The sequence below is a fragment of the Mercenaria mercenaria genome, chromosome 6 (assembly GCF_021730395.1).
Source record: "Mercenaria mercenaria strain notata chromosome 6, MADL_Memer_1, whole genome shotgun sequence".
Lineage (NCBI taxonomy): Eukaryota > Metazoa > Mollusca > Bivalvia > Venerida > Veneridae > Mercenaria > Mercenaria mercenaria.
Genome location: NC_069366.1, coordinates 4,191,919 through 4,215,463, shown reverse-complemented (window position 1 = coordinate 4,215,463; position 23,545 = coordinate 4,191,919). Strand labels below are relative to the sequence as shown.

General features: G+C 35.9%; 1 protein-coding gene across 1 annotated transcript; it reads right to left on the bottom strand.

Moving 5' to 3' along the window:
* Positions 1–6,308: 6,308 nt before the first annotated feature.
* LOC123549762 (eukaryotic translation initiation factor 6) lies at positions 6,309–23,545 on the bottom strand. Its single transcript, XM_045338103.2, has 7 exons — positions 23,326–23,545; positions 19,774–19,859; positions 19,308–19,483; positions 17,814–17,924; positions 12,507–12,572; positions 11,070–11,251; positions 6,309–8,331 (listed from the first exon to the last, which is right to left on the bottom strand). Exons 1-7 carry the CDS (start codon positions 23,430–23,432, stop codon positions 8,322–8,324), a joined length of 738 nt encoding a protein of 245 aa, XP_045194038.2. The 5' UTR covers positions 23,433–23,545; the 3' UTR covers positions 6,309–8,321.

The window sequence follows — 23,545 nt, the reverse complement described above, 5'->3', positions numbered from 1 at the left end:
TTGGCTATGATTATTTTAAATATCGATCGATGATATGTTCTTATTGTATGCTATTCAATATATTATACTTTGCATGAATTTTTATTGTCTATTGATAATTAATTGTTATATATTCATATTGGTCCCAGGTGTAATTATGTGCACGCTAAATTTAATGTACAGGTGCTTTTTAATGGCGTAATTAGCAACGTCAGCCCAGGTTAACATACTTTAAGAATCCGCGTGGACAAAATTAGGAAAGCTTGGATTGGTAAAAAAACCTGCTTAAACCACTTGTATGCCGTAAATGTCCTTTAAAGAAGATATAATCAAATAATTTTGAATAGTAGGACCAATTTGCACGACAATGTTATATCTTGTCTTGCAAATTCGTCACCCCCTAGCCAAGGTCATGCTTGGAAACCGGGGATACTATTTGTTTCTAAACATCAACATCAAATATGGTTCTGTTTATATTTCTGTTAAATAAAGTCAAAATGCAATTGTAAGAATTGTTTTACATACCTTAGCTTCGCTGACCATTCTGACCGTTCAGAAAACTGTAACTGTGGTTTTCGTTCAAAATGAATTTGACTGTCAAAGTTACCCGATGAGCATATCGGAAAAGGAAAGAGCGCCTGTGTGATCAAGATGATTTCATGATGTCATATATAAATATGATGTCATATAAATTACCTAAGAAAAATTATTCAAGGACATTATGGGTTTCTCCATGCGGATATTAATTCAAGGTGTTGAATATACACGACTGTCGAATTTATCCGAAGTTACTCTACACCATAATTATGATCTTAGATATCAAGGAAAAAAACTTGTTACAGAAAAGGTGGATCAAACAGTTGATTTGACAAGCTTACTGTCGCTAAGTGGCTGCTTTTTAATTTCTGACATTTGCAGCCACTGCAGTCAACTGAATGTTTGACTGTCACAATATGAAACAAATTGTATACATCGGATTAGTTCGACTAATAGTTGACCAAAGACTTATAAATATTTACTATTTCTTTGGACTGAACATAGGAGTCTAATTTTTAAAAACTAAATTTTTATTTTAAACATTACAGGAGCGGTACAGTAGTTTTTAAACGACAGACTTCTGGTGTGTTATGCCTGAGCCCTGAGGAATTTCAGGCTACGGACCGACATGTCCCCTTCATACAGTCACGGAAGTGTCACTTCGATAACTGTGCCTAAACAACTAAAATATGATTAAATATTCGATATCTGCTAGAAAATAGAGTGCAAAAATTCTAAATGTGACAGAAAACATACTTTCTTCGGTTACCAATAATTGATAGAATTGTTGTTTACTTCTTGAAGGTGCGCCCGTGTAAACTACACGTCGTGTAAACTGCGGTTCTAAATTATATAGGTTAAACAGTAGTAAATATCTCCGCTATTATTTTCTTTGTAAAAATAAAAATGTGTAACTTCTTTTGATCAGCATTCCTTGCCTCTGCTTCTTGTGTGCCCACCCATATCTTCAAGGTCTGTCGACTTGAAATCAGATTACAGAAAATAAAAAATTGGGAGCGTGTTTGGGAGATGGAATTCAATCCCAGCAAATGTCAGGTCATGATCATAAAAAGAAACAGAAAGAAATTTACACACAATTACATATTACATGGTCAAATCCTGGAAGTGGTCTCCAGTGCAAAGTATCTAGGTGTTGACATAGCAATGATCTCTCCTGGAATACACATGTAGATAGAATCTCAAACAATGCAAACAAATCATTGTGTTTTCTATGCAGAAACCTTCCAGTCAAACACTAAAATATTAAAGAAACCTCCTATAAAACTCTACTCTAGTTAGACCACAATTAGAGTATGCCTCTACAATATGGTCACCACACACACAGAGAAACATACATAAGGTATAAACGAATGGTACAAAGAAGGGCATGCAGCCAGGTGGATAATTTTGGGTCAATATTCAAACCAAATAATATGTTAGTGTAACAAACATGTTAAATGATCTTAGTTGGCAGACACTCGAGGACAGACGGGCATTTGCTAGACTTTTCTTGTTCTACAAAATCATTCATGGTTCTGTAGCTATTTCAATCCCTCCGTATCTAGTACAGTCATTGAGACAAACTTGTCATATGCATGACGGTCTGGTCCATTCCCTCAGGCAGATCCATACAAAAATTAATTTAATGCAAGATTCAAGTTCTCCTTCTTTCCATACACCGTTACCATATGGAATCAACTGCCACCTCTGATCGTAAATCAGCCTGATCCCGAGCATTTAAGACAGGCTGTTAACGCATCGCACTACTTCTAAATGACCACACCCTGTATTTATCCCGATTTTATTCTTGTTAATAGTTTTATCTTGCACTAGTATCTTCTTTTGACGTCTTACTGTCATTCTTTTAACTTTTATTCTGGCACAGACGCACACCTGCTAGTTTAATACCCGAAAGGGGTGTCAAGCGGTATAGATAAGTATACATACATATATATGGAGTTGGCCATAAGGAAACCATTGCCACTTGACTAAAACATGTTACAAAAGCAAGAAACGAAAATTTGTTAGTGATTTAAAAGATGCAACAGGGGTGAAGAGCAAGGTTATGGTGAAGTATGTTTAATTGTTGCAAACAGCGGCATTGAACTGCTCAAGATTTGGAAGGAAGGGAATGTCAGGTGCAAGGTTATTCCATAATGGGGAAAGGAGTATTGTAGTAGTCTGTCATTCGGAGATTAACCTGTAAGACAGCAGATTATAATTGCATGACTGTAATTGTTAGGGGGATAAGATAATCTTTCATGGGGATTGCAATCAGTTGATTTGAGATTTTATACACAAGAGAGAATCAGGAGTCAATGCGCTGGAGATCGAACCTGCACCGGCCATTTTAGACTGTATATATAGCATGTCAGTGACACTCAGGAAGTGTTACTAAAGTCAGACAGCCCAACGTACTGCCCTTTTTTTGGACTGCTTCTATTTAGTCTATTTGGGTTTATGGAGACCAGACTTCGGAGCTACATGTATATTCCAGCGGTGGTCTGTCGAGGGTCCGATATGCAGCACTTAAGTGATTTTGAGATGACCTTTGTATTCTTGCGAAGGAAACCTCGAGTTTGATTTGCTTTTTTGGTAGACCTATTTATGTGGTCGTCCCAGAAGAGATCATTTGAGATATCCATGGCAAGGTATTTTGCTGAGGTGACAGATTCTAGTCGTGTATTACAAAGGCAGTATTGTTGCACATTGTCTCATCACTACCTACCTACATCCCAAGTTTGAAGTCAATACCTTCAATGGTTAATAAGTTATGCACTGGACACTAAATATGGTGGACAGATTCGACCTTTGAGCTCAGTTTGTGACCTTGACCTTAAACCTCCAGACCAGGTTCATGTTCTCTGCACATTGTCTCATCACTACCTACCTACATGCCAAGTTTGAAGTCAATACCTTCAATGGTTAATAAGTTATGCACTGGACACTAAATATGATGGACAAATTTGACCTTTGAGCTCTGTTTGTGACCTTGACCTTAAACCTACAGACCAGGTTCATGTTCTCTGCACATTGTCTCATTACTACCTACCTACATGCAAAGTTTGAAGTCAATACCTTGCATGGCTCCGGAAACAAAATATGATGTAGAGTTTTGGCCTTTTAGCTCAATATGTGACCTCGACCTTTGACTACAGAGCCAGTTCAAGCACACTGCACATCATCTCATTGCCATCTACTTTATATATGCCAAGTTTAAAGTCAATACCTCTAATGGTTATAAAGCTCCAGAAATGAATTATGACAGATGGACATTCTTATGAACGGACCTTTATTGGGTATTTCTTTTGTTAAAAAGTACCCAACAATTGACAGAAAGTACCCAATAAGCAATACGGAATGAACAGAATTTACCATTACCTATTGTCCTCAGTACCCAACAAATGTTCTCTCTTTTGCTCAGACAGGCAGACGCAGGCGCCATCAAATAATATGTCCAGTTTTTCCAAAACAGGCATATTAATATTATATAGTCATCAATTCATATTTAAAATGACAACACAGTGTGTGTTAGTCTCAATCTGTGACTCTTGTTACCTTCTCTGAATGTTAGACATTAGTGTAAAGGACTTTTGTTATCCATCTACAGACATATGCGAGAAGACAAATAGATGTGTGTTAAGTCTGAAGCTCGTATTTGCAGGCATTTATATAAACAGACTGTTACACTTGCGTTAAGTTACCAGCAGGCCTTTTCTTATCTGAAGACATTAATATATAATAGACTATTGACTTGAGTGAAGTTTCAAGTAGGGCTTTCGGGATCTGTAGACATTCATTTACAATAGACTATTAAATGTGTGTGAAGTTTCAAGTAGGTCTTTCATTCTCTGGAGACAACATAAACAATTGACTGTTTCCTGTGTAAAGTTTCAAGCCGGACTCAGTAGCTACAGACATGCATATACAAATGACTGCTTCCTGTGTAAGTTTCAAGCAGGACTCAGTAGCTACAGACATGCATATACAATTGACTGTTTCCTGTGTAAAGTTTCAAGCAGGACTCAGTAGCTACAGACATGCATATACAATTGACTGCTTCCTGTGTAAGTTTCAAGCAGGACTCAGTAGCTACAGACATGCATATACAACTGACTGTTTCCTGTGTAAAGTTTCAAGCAGGACTCAGTAGCTACAGACATGCATATACAATTGACTGTTTCCTGTGTAAAGTTTCAAGCAGGACTCAGTAGCTACAGACATTCATATACAATTGACTGTTTCCTGTGTAAAGTTTTAAGCAGGACTTCCAGTAGTTGCAGACATTCATATACAATTGACGGTTTCATGTGTGAAGTTCCACTCAGGACTGATGTTTCAATAAGGACTTTCAATAGCTGCATACTTTGATAAACAGTTGACTATTTTATGCATGTGTGAAGATTCAATCAGGACTTTCAGCATCCTATTACAGATTTTATTAACTATCACAACAGCAATCTTTAAGTGCTAGTGGTGGCTATAAAACATCTCCCCATACTTGGATTCAGTGTTGTTATATTTTCTGGTCCTTTGGGAGCATAGAGTCCATCCAACATATGTGTAATAGAGTTCCGCTAAAGCCAGTGCTAGGGGGCATGAGAGGTGTTGCACATTTCATTACCTCTCATGAACAGACTTAATCAAACCGAGTCTGCTATTATTCTTCTTGGTTGCATTCTTTGCTTCCAAAGGATCTTTTAACAGATTTTATTTTCAGTAGCTGCAGACATTCATATACAATTGAAAGTTTCATGTGTGAAGTTTCAAGCAGGGCTTTCAGTAGCTGTAAACATTCATATACAATTGACTGTTTTGTGTGTGAAGATTCAAGTTCTCCAGTAGCTGCAGACATTCATATACAATTGACTATTACATGTGTGAAGATTCAATCAGGACTTTCAGTAGCTGTAGACATTCATGTTTCATGTGTGAAGTTTGAAGCAGGGATTTTAGATTTATAGACATTCATATACAATTGAAAGTTTCAAGTGTGAAGTTTCAAGCAGGGCCTTCAGTAGCTGTAGACATTCATATACAATTGACTGTTTTGTGCCTGAAGTTTCAAACAGGGCTTTCAGTAGCTGTAGACATTCATATACAATTGAATGTTTTGTGCCTGAAGTTTCAGTCAGGTCTTTCAGTATCTGCAGTCATTCATATACAGTTGACTTTCGTGTGTGAAGTTTCAATCAGGACTTTCAGTAACTGCAGACATTCATATACATTTGACTTTCGTGTGTGAAGTTTCAATCAGGACTTTCAGTAGCTGAAGGCATTCATATACAATTGACCATTTCATACAGAATCCTTAAGTTCGTGCCACTTAAATTGTCGCCTTGCTAACACACGACAACGCGATAATTATCGCGTTGTAGCCTTGTCCGAAAACATAATTATATACATGCGAGATTTAACAATCCTCGCGAGGTCAAGAGGGCGATAGTTATCATCTTAGTTGTCGCATGTCTTTCTTAATTCTCGCGTTGTGAAATTGAAATCCAATAGACATAGTTGCGAGAATTAGTAAAACCTCGCATTGTCGCAACACCTGGGTACTATTTATCAATACCATGGTGATGTAGTAAGAAATTATCCCCTACACCGGACTAAAGTTGCCAAAAGGCTAAAGTTGCCAAAAAGTGCTATTTTTACTATAAATAGTCTTATATGTTTAAAATATTTGCAAGATATTGCAAATGTTCTGCCAAGCCAGCCAATTACAAATAAAGCAAACATTAAGCATGGGAAAAGTTCTGCTTTTATAGTAAACAATAAACAACAGGACTATCTCAGCATGGCTACCTTTAATTTTCCATATCAAAGACAGCTTATTCATATATGAAACAAACTTTCTGATGTATGCACTGATTGATATATATATATATAAATGGCATGATAAACAAAACTTTATGTAAGCTGTACAGGAGATGAAACAGCCTGACTCCCTGGCTGCATGGTTATTATTATTTTTAATACTGCAAACATTAAATTTTATGCCTCTGAAATAGTATATTTTTATCCGTTGGCTGAACCTATGTTCAGAGTCAGGGGGAATAAATAATGTCAATGTAGAAATAACCTGCTTGAGTTACCTCCACTGTTAACAAAGAAAACTTATACAAGAAACATGACAGAGAAAACATGGGGATAGGAGCCAGTCTAGAAATGAAACAATGGTTGAAGAACTTAGTTTAAGTCCCATGATCCATTTATTGTACAATATTACTTCCTAGCATTGGTATTAATGGCTTTTCAAAATCACTATTATTTTTTCTCAACTTTTTTACTGTTTCAGTTGAAATCTGGCGCATGTATTATCAGCAAAGTGCAGAGCTATTTTATCTGTATAACAGATATATCAGATTCAACTAAGGTGATGAAACATAAAGAAGTCTTTGCCTTACACTTAAGTCATTAAAAAAAATCTATGAAAATGCATAGATGGAGTTGTTTGCTTGACTTTTTACTATACTGACCTAAAAAATACAGATTGTGCAAGTTTTTTTTAATGTGATGGGCGTCTGTGGGGAAACGGTATTTTGATTACAGTTTTGCAAATAGAATATTTTTTTAAATTTAGATTTTAATAAAAGTTTTCACAGATGTAAATCAACAAATTATCTATGTTTAATTAAAATGTAATGGTTCAAGTTTTTGTTCTCGAGAAATTTGCCATTTTTTAAGAAATCCGCAAATTTCAAGAAGGGATTTTTGAAATTCCTGACACATGAACATTTCTGATATAATATTTTATCTTCAGACAGAAAGTAAATGTTGTCATTTTTATGAAAGTAAACACAATATAACATTAATTCTATATGCATAATTATTTTCCATTCTGTATGCCAAGTCCAAGCTTAATTCTGCATTATCCAGATACGAAATGTGCTGAATTACCTTAACCTACCCCAGGTACAGTGTACAGGATTTTGTTTTAAAATATTACTCTGATCCCACTCTGTTAAGACTTCTTTCAAATAATTACAGTTCTGGTCAATCACTTTATAACTTACTTAGCACATACATTTTAAAAGTGAGAAACAATATTTTCCAATCTTCCTACCTAAATTCTATGAAAACAAAACCTACCACCGGGACTAATGTAGGCTCTCTAAACTTGGGTTGGAGTTAGACTCCGACCCAATGTATATGTTGGATACAGGAATTTTCAAAAGTTATGGTGAATAGAATATAAAATACAAAATATATGATATGAAAATAGATTTTTCCTCCATTCTGTATATGAAAAAATCACATGCCTCTGAGGGTGACAATGCAACCCAAGGAAAAACAATGTCAGCCAAGACAAAATTAAATTTAGTGAAAAATCTTAAGTCTGTTTAATTGCAGAAATCCCTACATCTATTTTAAGACTGGTTAGCTACTTTCACAGGATTTGCCATCATAATATCACATCATACATGCCATAAAAATGTTTCCAGGCATTTTGAACAGGTAAACTCAGTTGAGGTATAATACAATTTGTAACTGATACGATACATTACACATATTCCTAGTGTCTACTGATTCCATTGTATGTTAGTAAATTTACAGCTCATGATCGAAAAGACAACTCTTGGTGAATCAAGTACTTGTAAACATTACGATACATTATTCATATTCCTTGTGTAAACTGATTTCACCCTATGTTAGTAAATTTACAGTTCATGATTGCGAAGTCAACTCCCAACACATCAAGATATATTAATCCCCAACAGTTTGTGTTCTTCATATTCTAGTCTTTTCTGCTTCAAAGATCTTCATGAAATTTTATACAAGGGCTGTTTCTTTTTCTTTCTTATTTACGTCATGCTGAAAAATTAAATTTAGTTCATGTGTATTTCTTTACCTTTCAAAATAAAGTCATCACAACTGAGTATAATAATTGAGCCGTGCCATGAGAAAACCAACATAGTGGCATAAAGCCTATTGCAATTAGAGAAACCGTAAGCGAACAGCATGGATCCTGACCAGACTGCGCAAATGGATCCATGCTGGTCGCAAAACCACTATGTTGGTTTTCCCATGGCGCGGCTCATATCTGTTATACTATCAGTAGTATGGGAAGGTGAAACCAGCCTAAACTGTACCTCCTGGCCAAGATTCCACTAAAACACAGAACCCTTAAAGTCCACAAATAATGATTGCCAAGTATGCAAACAAGCATAAATTCCAGAAACAAAAGGGCCACGATGGCCCTATATCGCTCACCTGTTATCACTGCACTTGAGAACAAGAAGGCCCTCAGAAACAAGAGGACCATGATGGTCCTGAATCGCTCAATCTTCCCACATGACCCAGTTTTGAACTTGACCTAGATATTTTCAAGATAAAAATTCTGACCAATTTTCATGAAGATCCATTGAAAAATATGGTCTCTAGAGAGGTCACAAGGTTTTTCTATTATTTGACCTATTGACCTAGTTTTCGAAGGTACGTGACCCTGTTTTGAACTTTACCTAGATATCATCAAGGTGAACATTCTCACTAATTTTCATGAAGATCTCATGGAAAAAATGGCCTCTAGAGAGGTCACAAGGTTTTTCTATTTTTATACCTACTGGCCTAGTTTTTGACCGCACGTGACCCAGTTTCGAAAATGACCTAGATATCATCAAGATAAACATTCAGACCAACTTTCATACAGATCCCATGAAAAATATGGCCTTTAGGGAGGTCACAAGGTTTTCCTATAATTTGACCTACTGACCTAGTTTTTGATAGCACGTGTCCCACGTTACCTACTGACCTAGTTTTTGACCACATGTGACCCAGTTTCGAAAATGACCTAGATATCATCAAGGTGAACTTTCAGATCAATTTTCATGAAGATCCATTGAAAAATATGGCCTCTAGAGATGTCAAAAGATTTTTCTAATTTTAGACCTACTGACCTAGTTTTTGACCACAGTTGACCCAGTTTCAAAATTGACCTAGATATCATCAAGATGAACATTCAGACCAATTTTCATTCAGATCCCATGAAAAAGTATGGCCTCTAGAGAGGTCACAAGGTTTTTTTATTATTTGACCTACCGACCTAGTTTTTTAAGGCATGTGACCCAGTTTCAAACTTGACCTAGATTTCATCAAGGTGAACATTCTGACCAATTTTCATTCAGATCCCATGAAAAAGTATGGCCTCTAGAGAGGTCACAAGGTTTTTTTATTATTTGACCTACCGACCTAGTTTTTTAAGGCATGTGACCCAGTTTCAAACTTGACCTAGATTTCATCAAGGTGAACATTCTGACCAATTTTCATGAAGATCCATTCAAGGGTATGGCCTCTAGAGAGGTCACAAGGTTTTTCTATTTCAAGACCTACTGACCTAGTTTTTGATCGCAGTTGACCCAGTTCCAAACTTGACCTATATATCATCAAGATAAACATTCAGACAAACTTTCATACAGATTCCATGAAAAACATGGCCTCTAGAGAGGTCACAAGGTTTTTTCATTATTTGACCTACTGACCTAGTTTTTGACGGCACGTGCCCCACTTTCGAACCTGACCTAGATATCATCAAGATGAACATTCTGACCAATTTTTATGAAGATCCATTCACAAGTATGGCCTCTAGAGAGGTCACAAGGTTTTTCTATTTTTAGACCTACTGACCTAGTTTTTGACCGCACATGACCCTGTTTCGAACTTGACCTAGATATCATCAAGATGAACATTCAGACCAATTTTCATACAGATCCCATGAAAAATATGGCCTTTAGAGAGGTCACAAGGTTTTCCTATTATTTGACCTACTGACCTAGTTTTTGATGGCACGTGACCCACTTTCGAACTTGACCTAGATATCATCAAGATGAACATTCAGAATAACTTTCATACAGATCCCATGAAAAATATGGCCTCTAGAGAGGTCACAAGGTTTTCCTATTATTTGACCTATTGACCTAGTTTTTTTAGACATGTGACCCACTTTCGAACTTGATCTAGATATCATCAAGGTGAACATTCTGACCAATTTTCATGAAGATCTCATGAAATATATGGCCTCTAGAGAGGTCACAAGGTTTTTCTATTTTTAGACCTACTGACCTAGTTTTTGAGGGCACTTGACCCAGTTTCGAACTTGACTTAGATATCATCAAGGTGAACATTCTGACCAATTTTCATGAAGATCTCATGAAATATATGGCCTCTAGAGAGGTCACAAGGTTTTTCTTTTTTTAGACCCACTGACCTAGTTTTTGATGGTACGTGACCCAGTTTCGAACTTGACCTAGATATCATCAAGGTGAACATTCTTACCAACTTTCATAAACATCCCACGAAAAATGTGACCTCTAGAGTGGTCACAAGCAAAAGTTTACGGACGGACGGACGGACTAACGCACGGACGGACGGACGACGGACGCTGCGTGATCACAAAAGCTCACCTTGTCACTATATGACAGGTGAGCTAAAAATTACTTTTTGTTATTTAATAGCGAACGAAAAAATTTGCACGTATATAGACACTGATTTTCTAAACACACAAAGATTACAAGTAAAAACTACATTATAACTTGTCAAATAATGAAGCAACGTACCTGTCAATTAAAGAACTTCTCATATCTTGTGCTATAGTACTAGGTTGGGCATCTCCAAGTTTAAATACACTTTCTATAACTGAGAGTTCAGTACTAGTTGTGTCTAAACCACAAAATGCTATCCAATCATTTACCACTAACCCTGCCCCAATAACATCACTACCTCGGTTTACTGTTCCTGCCTAAACAAAGACAAACAGCACACATAAGATAAGCATAAATATATATAAATCAACTTTTGTAACATATACTTCCCTTATCCCCTTCTCAAGAGTACCATATCTGTGCATGTGTAGTGTGCAAGTTTCTACCGAATGTAATTTTCAACGCAGATTAAACAAAAGAATTACAAATTTATTTTTAATGTGATAATCATTCGAATTTCGATACATAAATACAATTTACAGACAAAAGCTGTTTCAAAGGCATAGGCTAGAATTCGGGGCGAAATTTTTTTCCCAATAATAGAATTTCTTCAAACTTTGGATACTGAAGGACAATCATTAAAGAAACAAAAATATTCAAGAAAAATCATAGGTCACTGGTACTGAAAAAGAGTTATCTGCCCTTGAAAATGTCATTTTCCCCAAAAATGCTGTTTTTCAAGGGCAGATAACTCTTTTTTAATACCGGTGAGATAACTCTTTTTCAATACCGGTGAGATAACTCCACGAGTAACTGCCAACTTCTCCACATGAATCAGAGGAGGAGGACAAATGATTTCAGACACAGTGTCTTTTATCAAATTGTCACGGAGAACATATGGCCCTCCTGGGGATTGAACTTGTGACCTTTAGATCTGGGCCCTCCCTACTGAGCTAAGCAGGCGGGCAGATATACATAAAACAATATATGCTAACAAATCTTGTAACATCATCATCACTGTTAAATGAAGCATTAAATACAAATGTCCCATAATGCTCCAAATAAGTTAACACCAGGGTAACATAACTTGTCCTATATACAGTAGAAAACTCAATTATCTTGAACTCGATTATGATATCTCAAAAATCCAGTCCTGAAAGCACGTGCGCAAAATAGGAAATTATCACGACGTAAAACACTTGATCCCTAGGAATACGAGATACCAAGTTTCAGCTTTATTTAAGAAATAATTTATAGCAAAAGAGTGTTTTAACACTATTTATGCACAATGGGCAATTATACGTTTGGCGTGAAATTATTTGTACAACGTATTACCACCAGAGTGCATAAATAGTATCAAAACACAGTTTTGGTATAAATTATTTTGATTCTAATATGCCCTTAATCTAAAACAGTAGATAAAATATAGTTGGCTCTTTCTTGGTTGCAACAAAAACATTGATGTCACCGTACGATAACGTGACATCATTCTAGCGTAAGAGTGTTTTAACAGAGAAATGCATATTAGAATCATCTTAAATGAAAGGCTAATATTTCAATAGCTAAACATACCACTAACGGGACTTGCAATAATGACGAAAGTTCATCTTGGTCTTGAATTGATGTTTTTGGATGTACCTGAAATGAATATATAAATACTGTAAAATCATAAATATTCATAAGGGACTACTTTTTGCCAACTTCCTGTTGCATCAACCAATGAAATTTGATCCCTACCAACACATACATGTACAATTATCATTTATTATGTCTTCAAACACTGTAATACACAAACTGATATCCCCATGAAATGACTGTTCTGTCCAAGACCACAAAATTTCATGCCCATGAAATTATATGATTTTACTGGGACTAAAGTTTAACTGTTAAAAAGAAGAAAAAAACAACATTTTCATATAGTCAAGTTTTCAATAATGTAAATATACGGGCAGAAAATTTGGCTACTGTTAATGTCAACTGACTGATGATTTGTGATATCACAAGTTCTCAAAGGAAAGGCACTAAACTTACATGATTTATTTAGCCAGAAACAGCATATTATTGCATCATCCCTTTAATAAATTTCAGATATGGCTAGGTAAAGGGTATGTAAGAGTTTCAAAAAGTATTACTAATAGTGATTGCTTTGCATAATATTTGAGAAATAAAATCAATACATGATTCATCTAATTTCAAATTAAGTTACCAGTACGTAAGTTTTTTTCCCACTCATTGGGGAATAGTAAACATGGTCAGAATAAGACAGGGCTAAACAAATCCTTGTCCACTTGTGTGGACTGTGATTTTAGACGAACAAGCAAATTCAATGAACTGGTATCCCCGCCGAATGGGTTTGTGGTGAGGAATGGCAAAGAAATATATCCAGCAAAAAGTTAAGATCCCATTTTCTGGGGTTTATGCATGACACTCCGTCTCACTGAGATTAACATTCAAGCCAAATATAAACAAGATTGCTCTATGCATGTCAAAGTTATGGTCCGGACAAACAAATCCGGACGGACGCACACACACATGGACGCACGCACATAATTATACCAAACCGCCATTTGGACAACTATGTCTTCGCTTCCGCAAGCGAGCTCGACAAAAATTGTTTTTCCTTACTGACTTACAAGACAACAGAAAACTAGAAAATGCTTTTGTAAAAAAGCGCATGTCTCCCCCAATGCAAAGTCCTATAGGCAAGAAGTCAATAGGGGTCAGGAGCGAAAGTCAAAGAGACACTGATGGTTGGCTGCAATAGGGATCATCTACTTGGCATGTCCAGTCATCCCGCTAAATTTCAACACTCTTGGCCTAGTGGTTCTCAAGTCACTGTTCAGGCTCCTGTGACCGTAACCTTTGATCAAGTGACCTCAAAATAAATAGGGGTCATCTACTCTGCATGTCCAATCATCCTATTAAGTTTCAACATTGTAGGTCAAGTGGTTCTCAAGTTATTTTCAAACAAGAGCACCGCCTTGCGGGTGCTGACGCTCATCTGATTTTTTTTGTGTAATAGAAATATTGTCCTACCCATGATTTTCTAAGTCTAAAAAGGGCCATCATTCTTGCAAAAAGCAGGATAGAGTTATGTTTCTTGATGTACAGTGTCCACTTATGATGGTGAAAAACTGTTGCAAGTTTTAAAGCAATAGCTTTAATAGTTTATGAGAAAAGTTGACTTAAACATAATACTCAACCAAGAAAATGATTTTCTAAGTCCAAAAGGGGCAATAATTATTGCAAAAAGCAGGATGGAGTTATGTTGCTTGCTGTACAGGGTCAGCTTATGATGGTGAACAAGTGTTGCAAGTTTCAAAGCAATAGCTTTGATAGTTTAAGAGAAAAAGTTGACCTAAACATAAAACTTAACCAAGAAATCTGATATTTTCTAAGTCAAAAAGGGGCCATAAATCTTGCAAAAAGCAGGACGGAGTTATGTTTCTTGCTATACAGGGTCAACTTATGATGGTAAACAAGTGTTGCAAGTTTTAAAGCAATAGCTTTGATAGTTTAGGATAAAAGCTGACCTAAACATAAAACTTAACCAAGAAAACTGATTTTCTAAGTCCAAAAGGGGCAATAAATCTTGCAAAAAGCAAGATGGAGTTATGATTCTTGACGTACAGGGTCTGCTTATGATGGTGAACAAGTATTCCAAGTTTCAAAGCAATAGCTTTGATAGTTTAGGAGAAAAGTTGACCTAAACATAAAACTTAACCAAGAAATCTGATATTTTCTAAGTACAAAAGGGGCCATAAATCTTGCAAAAAGCAAGATGGAGTTATGTTTCTTGCTATACAGGGTCAGCTTATGATGGTGAACAAGTATTCCAAGTTTCAAAGCAATAGCTTTGATAGTTTAGGAGAAAAGCTGACCTAAACATAAAACTTAACCAGGCAACGCCGACGCCAACGCCGACAACCGCTCAAGTGATGACAATAACTCATCATTTTTTTTCAAAAAATCAGATGAGCTAAAAATGGTTTTACATGAACAGGCCACTGTGACCTTGACCTTTAATAGACTGACCCCAAAATCAATAGGGGTCGACTCATCTACTCTGCATGTTCAATCATCCTATGAAGTTTCAACATTCTGGGTCAAGTGGTTCTCAAGTTATTCATCGGAACTGGTTATCAATGTTCGGGCCCCTGTGACCTTGACCTTTAACGGAGTGACCCCAAAAACAATAGGGGTCATTTACTCTGCATGAACAATCATCCTATGAAGTTTCAACATTCTGGGTCGAGAGGTTCTCAAGTTATTGATTGGAAATGGTTTTCCATGTTCAGGCCCCTGTGGCCTTGACCTTTAACAGAGTGATCCTGAAATCGTTAGGGGTCATCTACTCTGCATGACCAATCATCCTATGAAGTTTCATCATTCTGGGTCAAGTGGTTCTCAAGTTACTGACCGGAAATGGTTTTCAATGTTCGGGCCCCTGTGACCTTGATCTTTCACAGAGTGACCCTAAAATCATTAGGGGTCATCTACTCTGCATGACCAATCATCCTATTAAGTTTCAACATTCTGGGTCAAGTGGTTCTCAAGTTACTGACCGGAAATGGTTTTCAATGTTCAGGCCCCTGTGACCTTGGCCTTTAATGGAGTGACCCCAAAATCGATAGGGGTCATCTACTTTGCATGTACAATCATCCTATGAAGTTTCAACATTCTGGGTCAAGTGGTTCTCTAGTTATTGACCGGAAATGGTTTTCAATGTTTCAGGCCCCTGTGACCTTGACCTTTGACGAAGTGACCCCAAAATCAATAAGGGTCATCTACTCTGCATGACCAATCATCCTATGAAGTTTCAACATTCTGGGTCAAGAGGTTCTCTAGTTATTGATCGGAAATGGTTTTCAATGTTCAGGCCCCTGTGACCTTGACCTTTGACGGAGTGACCCCAAAATCAATAGGGGTCATCTACTCTTCATGACCAATCATCCTATGAAGTTTCAACATTTTGGGTCAAGTGGTTCTCTAGTTATTGATCGGAAATGGTTATCAATGTTCAGGCCCCTGTGACCTTGACCTTTGACTGAGTGACCCCAAAATCAATAGGGGTCATCTACTCTTCATGACCAATCATCCTATGAAGTTTCAACATTCTGGGTCAAGTAGTTCTCTAGTTATTGATCGGAAATGGTTTTCAATGTTCAGGCCCCTGTGACCTTGACCTTTGACGGAGTGACCCCAAAAACAATAGGCATACATGTGATAAGTTCAGAATCCCAAAACTGGAGGTTTGCCATTTTTCAGCTGGAGTTGGGGTCTCAAAACTGGAGGATTTTTATCGACATAAATTAAGCGCGCGGACACATAAATTAGAGGCAAAATCCAACATTTCTGGCCACACAATAATGTTTATAAGTCTGCACCAGAAGAAACAATCCTCTTAACTCTTGATTTGAATTTTGACAGTTATGCCACTTTTTAACTTCATTTTTGTTTTGTTAAAGTTTTATATAATGTCTAATATCTCTGTTACATTCAAAGCTATTGACTATTATGCCCCTTTTACTGGCAAAGCTTTAATTGCCCCTTTTACTGGCAAAGCTTTAATTCAGAGTCAATCACTGAGAAAAGTCGAGCATGCTATCTTACAGAAGCTCCCTCTTGTTCCAAATTTAAACTTTCTTAACAGATTAAATTTGTAGAAACAAAGTCTCAATTTAGGTCTGAAATAAAGGTGAACATGCATTAACATTATTCTACTCGAGGACTAAAAAAAAAACGAAGCTCTAAATTGGTCTGAACACAACTCATAAATTAAGTAAATTCCTTACCCCACCCACTTTCGTATAAAAATACTATTTTGACATGAAAAATAGAAAACAGAAATGCATCAACATGTATTTACCCTTACCAAGATAATGCAGATTGATGTTATCAAATAAATGAGTGTGTGTTTTCATCCAATTTTCAATGAAATAAGTCCGATTTAGTAGCAAATTAATTTGGTAAACATTGGAAGAAAATGGCGTAACCCCTTAAGGGGAAATAACACTCCTGTTCTAAAAATAGTAATGGGTTGGTTTTTCCAACAATTATTTATGTGATTTTATTACCGAGCAAAATTTTTCTTTGAATAATCAAAATTCATTTCAGTTGGGAATTATTTCTTATGACTGAGAGTTTTTTGCTTCAAACTGGTAAAAAATGGAGCTTAATTGGCGTTGAGAATGGGCAGATATTCGGCCCAGTGAGACAGGTGGAAAAGGCCCTGCTTGTCTAATCCCTTATCAAAACAAACAATTAATAATTCACCTGTGAAAAACAACTCTTTCCTCCAGCTACATGTGTGTCAAACATAATACACAACAGTCGGTGACACTTTGATTTACTGTGTAAACATGTTTGGCATTCCTCGGTAATTATCAACCCAGTCATAATATTGATTTTTTTTTTTTTTTTTTTTTTTTTTTTTTTGAAAAGCGGGAGAAATCTGGTTTTGGTCGGGAGACGGGAGGCAAGGTGAAAAAATCGGGATTTTGACCCTCCCGCGCGGGAGATCACATGTATGCAATAGGGGTCGTCTACTCCAGCAGCCCTACAATCCTATGAAGTTTGAAGGTTCTAGGTCAAATGGTTCTCCAGTTATTGCTCGAAAATGAAGTGTGACGTACGTACGGACGGACGGACAGGGCAAAAACAATATGTCTCCTGCGGGAGACATAATTCTAGGCAGTTTGTCCTGCAGGATGACTTGCTTTCAAAAATCAAGCCCTGTAAAGTTTTTATTACATATAAAGTACCATGGCAACAATGAATTTAAAGATACTAGCAACCAAAATGCATAGACAGTAAGTTTGCGAATATACAAAAAGAGTGTCAAATGATAAAAATCTAGTGCATAATTATATAACATACCAATCCACCATTATTACTTATTGCACAGTAGCTGCCTACTAAAACGTTATCAGCAATTGTCTGTCTAAACACTTCAACCTTTAATATATCAGCTATCATCTCTTCTGTCTCCTGTAATATACATTACATCTATACACATTACAAAGTTTCCTATAACATACATTACATCTATACACATTACAAAGTTTCCTATAACATACATTACATCTATACACATTACAAAGTTTCCTATAACATACATTACATCTATACACATTACAAAGTTTCCTATAACATACATTACATTTATTTAAGTTACAAATTACAATATCTCCTGTAACATACAATACATTTAACAGGAATACCACGTGCAGGTGCCATCGCTCATCTGCAAGTGCTGGACCATACGTAAGAAAAGAGTTATAGTTCAGATTTTCTAAGTATAAAAACGGCAATAATTCTGACTAAAAGCAGGTTAGAGTTATCGTTCTTGGTCTACTTACTCATCTAATGATGATAAACAAGTGTGCAAAGTTTCAAAGCTGTAGCTCTTATAGTTTTGGGGGGAAAAAGGACCTAAACAAAAATTTTAACTATTGAAGAAACTCATTTTTTTAAGTACAAAAAGGGCCATTATTCTGACAAAATGTAAACCAGAGCTATGATTCTTGGTCTACACAGTCACCTAATGGTGATAAACAAGTGTGCAAAGTTTCAAAGCTGTAGCTCTTATAGTTTTTGAGAAAAAGGGACCTTAACAAATATTTTAATCAATGCTAATGCAGACAATCAAGCGACGACAATACCTTGTAGATTTTTTTTTAAAAATCAGACGAGCTAAAAATGTAACAGTGTTTCCTGTAATATACAATATATTTATCAATGTTACAATGTTTCTTGTAACCTACAATACATCTATATATGTTACAATACATCAACATTGTATTTATGTTGCAATGTTTCCTGTAACACACAATGCATCTCAATAAGCCATAATGTTACCTGTAACATGCAATACATGGCTGTCTCTATCAGTGGTAATTCCATGTATACTAATTTGTGTCTATTCAAATAAAAATCAGTTCATACACATTTTTTGGGTAAAAAGAAGTCCTTTCTCAAGTTGTTAAAACAGTACTAGGGGTTTTGTTATGATCCTTCAATTGATTAACCTCTATTTCACCATCTCACTGTTAGGAACAACTACATTCCCGAAGGAGACATTGTAATGAGCTAAATGAATACATGAGTTTTCAAACAAATAGCTTTTCTTTCTGTCAGGTTGACAAAAGACACTCTTTATGTTTTCAAACATTTCCTTATTTTCAATCCATTCAAATTAAGCTCAATTTTCAATTTTGTTGATATACTTCTTATTATGTTTCTATTTAACAAAATTAATGAGGGGGCTTTTGCTAATCTTTGTGAAATTGAGCAGTAAATTAATTTTACATAGGAAACATACTGTTTTATGTTCATATATGTACGTAAGAGAGTCTCCATTGCATGTCATACCTTATCGAGGTCTGGGTGGACCAATGCTACATAATCATTGCATGCAATCACATTGCCAAGGGCAGATAACCTCTCTTCAACTCTCTGTACTTTTACAGCATCTGGTAATGAGTTCCTGATGTGTTGCAATTCTTGATCTGTGGTGCTCATTGGTAATAGAAGACCATGGCGGTTTCCTGAAACAAGAAGAATTGTATAGATAAACTCCTGTGGACTAATAAAAAAAAAAGACAGTTAAAACTTACTAAAAATACAGAAATATATAGTCACTGAGTACACAGTATACATTAACTGTAGTGTTGACCAGTATTTCCCACAGGTGGGAATTCCTGACGGTATATCACAATAATTCCAGTCCTGAGAAATACTCTTAATGCAAGCCAATCTAACAAGAATCAGAATATTTAACAATGTACAGTGTTGACAAGTTTAAGTTGCCTCTTAAAGTTAGAATTAGAAAACTTACCAACACACATACGGCCGATGATTCTGCATCCTGCGAGACTACTGTGTATAACAGGTATTACCTCTGATAATTCACCTTCAAATACACTGCAAATACATGAAACATATATGAAAACATGAAAATGTACAAAAACTGTTAATAGCCTTTTTTAACCTTTACCCTGCTAAATTTCTAAAACTGACTGGTCCATCATTCAATTTGGGCAGTACCACTTATTAATTAAAGGGGTGGTCACTAAATATTTACTAAATGAATAGGGAACAGTGCAGACCATGCTCGCAAAGGCAGTTCTAATCACTTGCCGCCAGCAGGGTAATGTAACAAGAGCTGTCACAGGAGACAGCGCGCTCGACTATTTCGATGCTGGATAGTGAAACTGGGCACATCTGAGGAAACTGGAGCTGTCACTGGAGAGTTTAATGACTCCAATGGTGGATGAAAATATTGCACAATAGCTTGAGTCTGTGTCAAAAATATTAAGTAATAAGAGAGGTAAACAGTGATTTTTTTCGCCCTTTTGGGAAAAGGTCCAGTACCGGATAAATTGGGAAAAATTGCAGGGTTTTTACTCAGATTGGGAATTTTTATAGTTAATTAATAACATCATTTAGAATGCTTTTTCCTTTAATTCCATATAAATATCATCAAACAAACTGATTGAATGGTTAAATCATGGTAAATGTCAATGTAACTAAGTTTTCCTTCTGCAATCATCAAAATGCAAACTTAATTTGGTCATTTGGGGAATTTTTGGATGATAATTGGGAAAAAAGATTGCATTTTTCAATTGGGAAAAGGTCCTTTTAGGGGTACTTTATAAAGAAGGAAAAAAATCCCTGGTAAAGATAAAGTGTATCAAAACACTATATAAGCATAATTCTAAGCAAAGAGGGGCACAATTTGTAAAAATATCGGTGCAAGAGCTATGCACCTTGTGTCATATGATGTGGGTGATGATGTTGAACCATTATTTTAAGTTTGAATCAAATGCATTCAGTTATAACAGAGATAGAGTGAAAGTGCATCAAAACTTTAACCTGAAATTCTAAGTAAAAAGGGGGAATAATTCATGAAAAATTCGTGCCAGAGTTATGCACCTTGTGTCATATGATGTGGGTGAATGATGATGTTGAACAATTATTTTAAGTTTGAATCAAATCCATTCAGTAATAACAGAGATAGAGTGAAAGTGCATCAAAACTTTAACCTGAAAATCTAAGTGAAAAGGGGAGATAAATCATGGAATATTGGTGCCAGAGTTATGGCCCTTGTGTCAGATGATGTGGGTGAATGATGATGTTGAACAATTATTTTAAGTTTGAATCAAATCCATTCAGTAATAACAGAGATAGAGTGAAAGTGCATCAAAACTTTAACCTGAAAATCTAAGTGAAAAGCGGAGATAAATCATGGAATATCGGTGCCAGAGTTGTGGCCCTTGTGTCAGATGATGTGGGTGATGATGAGGAATACGAGAATAGTTTCCAAACACTGGCTATGAAGACAAGTGACACTAGAGCTATCAGTTGTTCCTAATCCACATAATGTACCTGTATCGTACATCCATATTCGGGAACAACCGGTTTTGTACAGAGAAAGGCAGAAATGTACGGAAACCGCAGTCTATTCTTAGAAATATATTTCGTGGTTGTTCTTTTCTTAAAACTACAAAATAATGCCATTAATATGGTAAAATATTTTGAATGAAAATATATAAACATGTTAGGCTTATTACAACAGAGAACTTTCATATTGAAATGAGAATTATATACATTTATTTGATTTTGATTATGTATATAGATGCAAGAAATAGCCTTTTAGCAAATGCATGAATACCTATTTTGTTTAACACAAGCTGTTTTAGCTTCGTTAATAGAAAAATATATTATTGATCAATTTTTTAGAATTTACAAACGAGCAAATTTGTTTTTGGGCTGGAAAACCATAACACAATCAATATCATTGCTTAGTCTTCCCACATCATTGATACAATTTTAATTTTGTATAATATTTCTCCATATCTCACGACCAACGATGGGTGAAAAGGATGAAAAGAAATCGACGTAATGTCAAGCATAGCTAGAATTAAAGTTTCACCTCTCTCCTATAGAGAATTTTTTACTTAAAGACTAATTTCAACATTCAAAATGTGCAACATTCTGACATCAGGTTCTGATCAGTCAAGTATGTATGCTATGTTTCCGCACTTTCAGGTGGTTGAGTCAACAAACGGAGGTATTTAAAAGGCAGTAGCTAGAGAACCGGAATCGGTTCCCTAGACAGCGAACTTATTCGTCCGGAACCGGTTCTCTAGCCAAGGTACCGTGCATAGGCTAGGGAACCGGAATTTTATTTCTATGCATAAAACTGGTGAAATTCACTTTGTTTCTTGTGGTAAGTATCATACTGTGCATGTTCTTATCTTAATAAGTTAATTAATTTTACTATTTCAGCAAGCTATGCCCTTTTATTTATTTGTGTTTACTGTGTCTCCAGAAGTGTACTCGCCGCATACTGTCCGCCATATTGGAATGATAAAATAAACTAAAGTACTAATGAATGCGAAATCGTCGACACTGGAGCCGAAATAAACTTGAAATTCAAATTTAAAATGTGTAAGACAATAAAAGAAACGATTAAAACAAATTAAGTAATTTCTGTTAATTAGTATTGATTACATATCTTTGAACGTGAAATGCCGAGGTGTTACAAACCAGTATTTAAAGTGGTCAAAGAATCTGTATGATATTTTAAGGGCAATTAAATTAATTTGTTCATCTATAAACATGTAATGACGCAAATACAAACAAATATTTATAGTTGAATAATTAAAATAAAGTTTAAAGCAAAATTTAATAACATTTAAAAACTGCGAAGTAGTTTTCACGCATTCATTCGTACTAGTTTATAAATATGTTTCAATACGGCAGACACGGTGTGCGGCGAGTACACTTTTGGAGACAGTAAACGCAGTTAAAACTTAAATGCAAGGACATGGTAAAATTAATTAAGATAATAATATGCACGACACTTACCATGAAACAAAGTGGATTTCGGCAGCATTATGCATAGAAATAAAATTCCGGTTCCCTAGCCTATGCACGGTATTTTGCTTAGAGAACCGGTTCCGGACGAATAAGTTCGCAGTCTAGGGAACCGATTCCAGTTCTCTAGCCACTGCCTATTTAAAAAGCACTTAATGACGACAGCCATCAGGTGATAAAAGTAGTCAAGTAGACTCAATTCATATAACCCCGGGCTAGCCTATATCATATTATATCTCAATCACATGTTCAGTACTAGCCAGACTGAAATGAGTACAGTTCTGATGAAATTTGTATACCGGGTGAAAACTGGGTTCATAATCAAGCCCTTCTGGCCTACCTAGAGTCATAATTTTTTGTTATGGGTAGCCTAACTCAATACCGCAAGTTCTTATTCGCTATTGACAGCATGTGTGTAATAATCATACATTATTAATTGGAAAAAATATAACCTAAACGATTAAAGCAAATATCATTTATCATTATCATCATATAAAAAATCACAAACCTGTAAAAATTTGCTGAACCTCCAATCGCTGTGAGGCAGTACGTGTTTGTCAGCTTTGAAAACACGCCAATTTCATTATTACCTTCAAACTGGGCGCGAACTGCCATATCTGTTTCTAAATATAGTGATCAGTTGTCTTTTAAATGAAAGAATTGCACAAACGTGTATCAAAATAATGAAATTTCTCTTTCGCAATCACGCTGTCTGTGTACTACGTCAT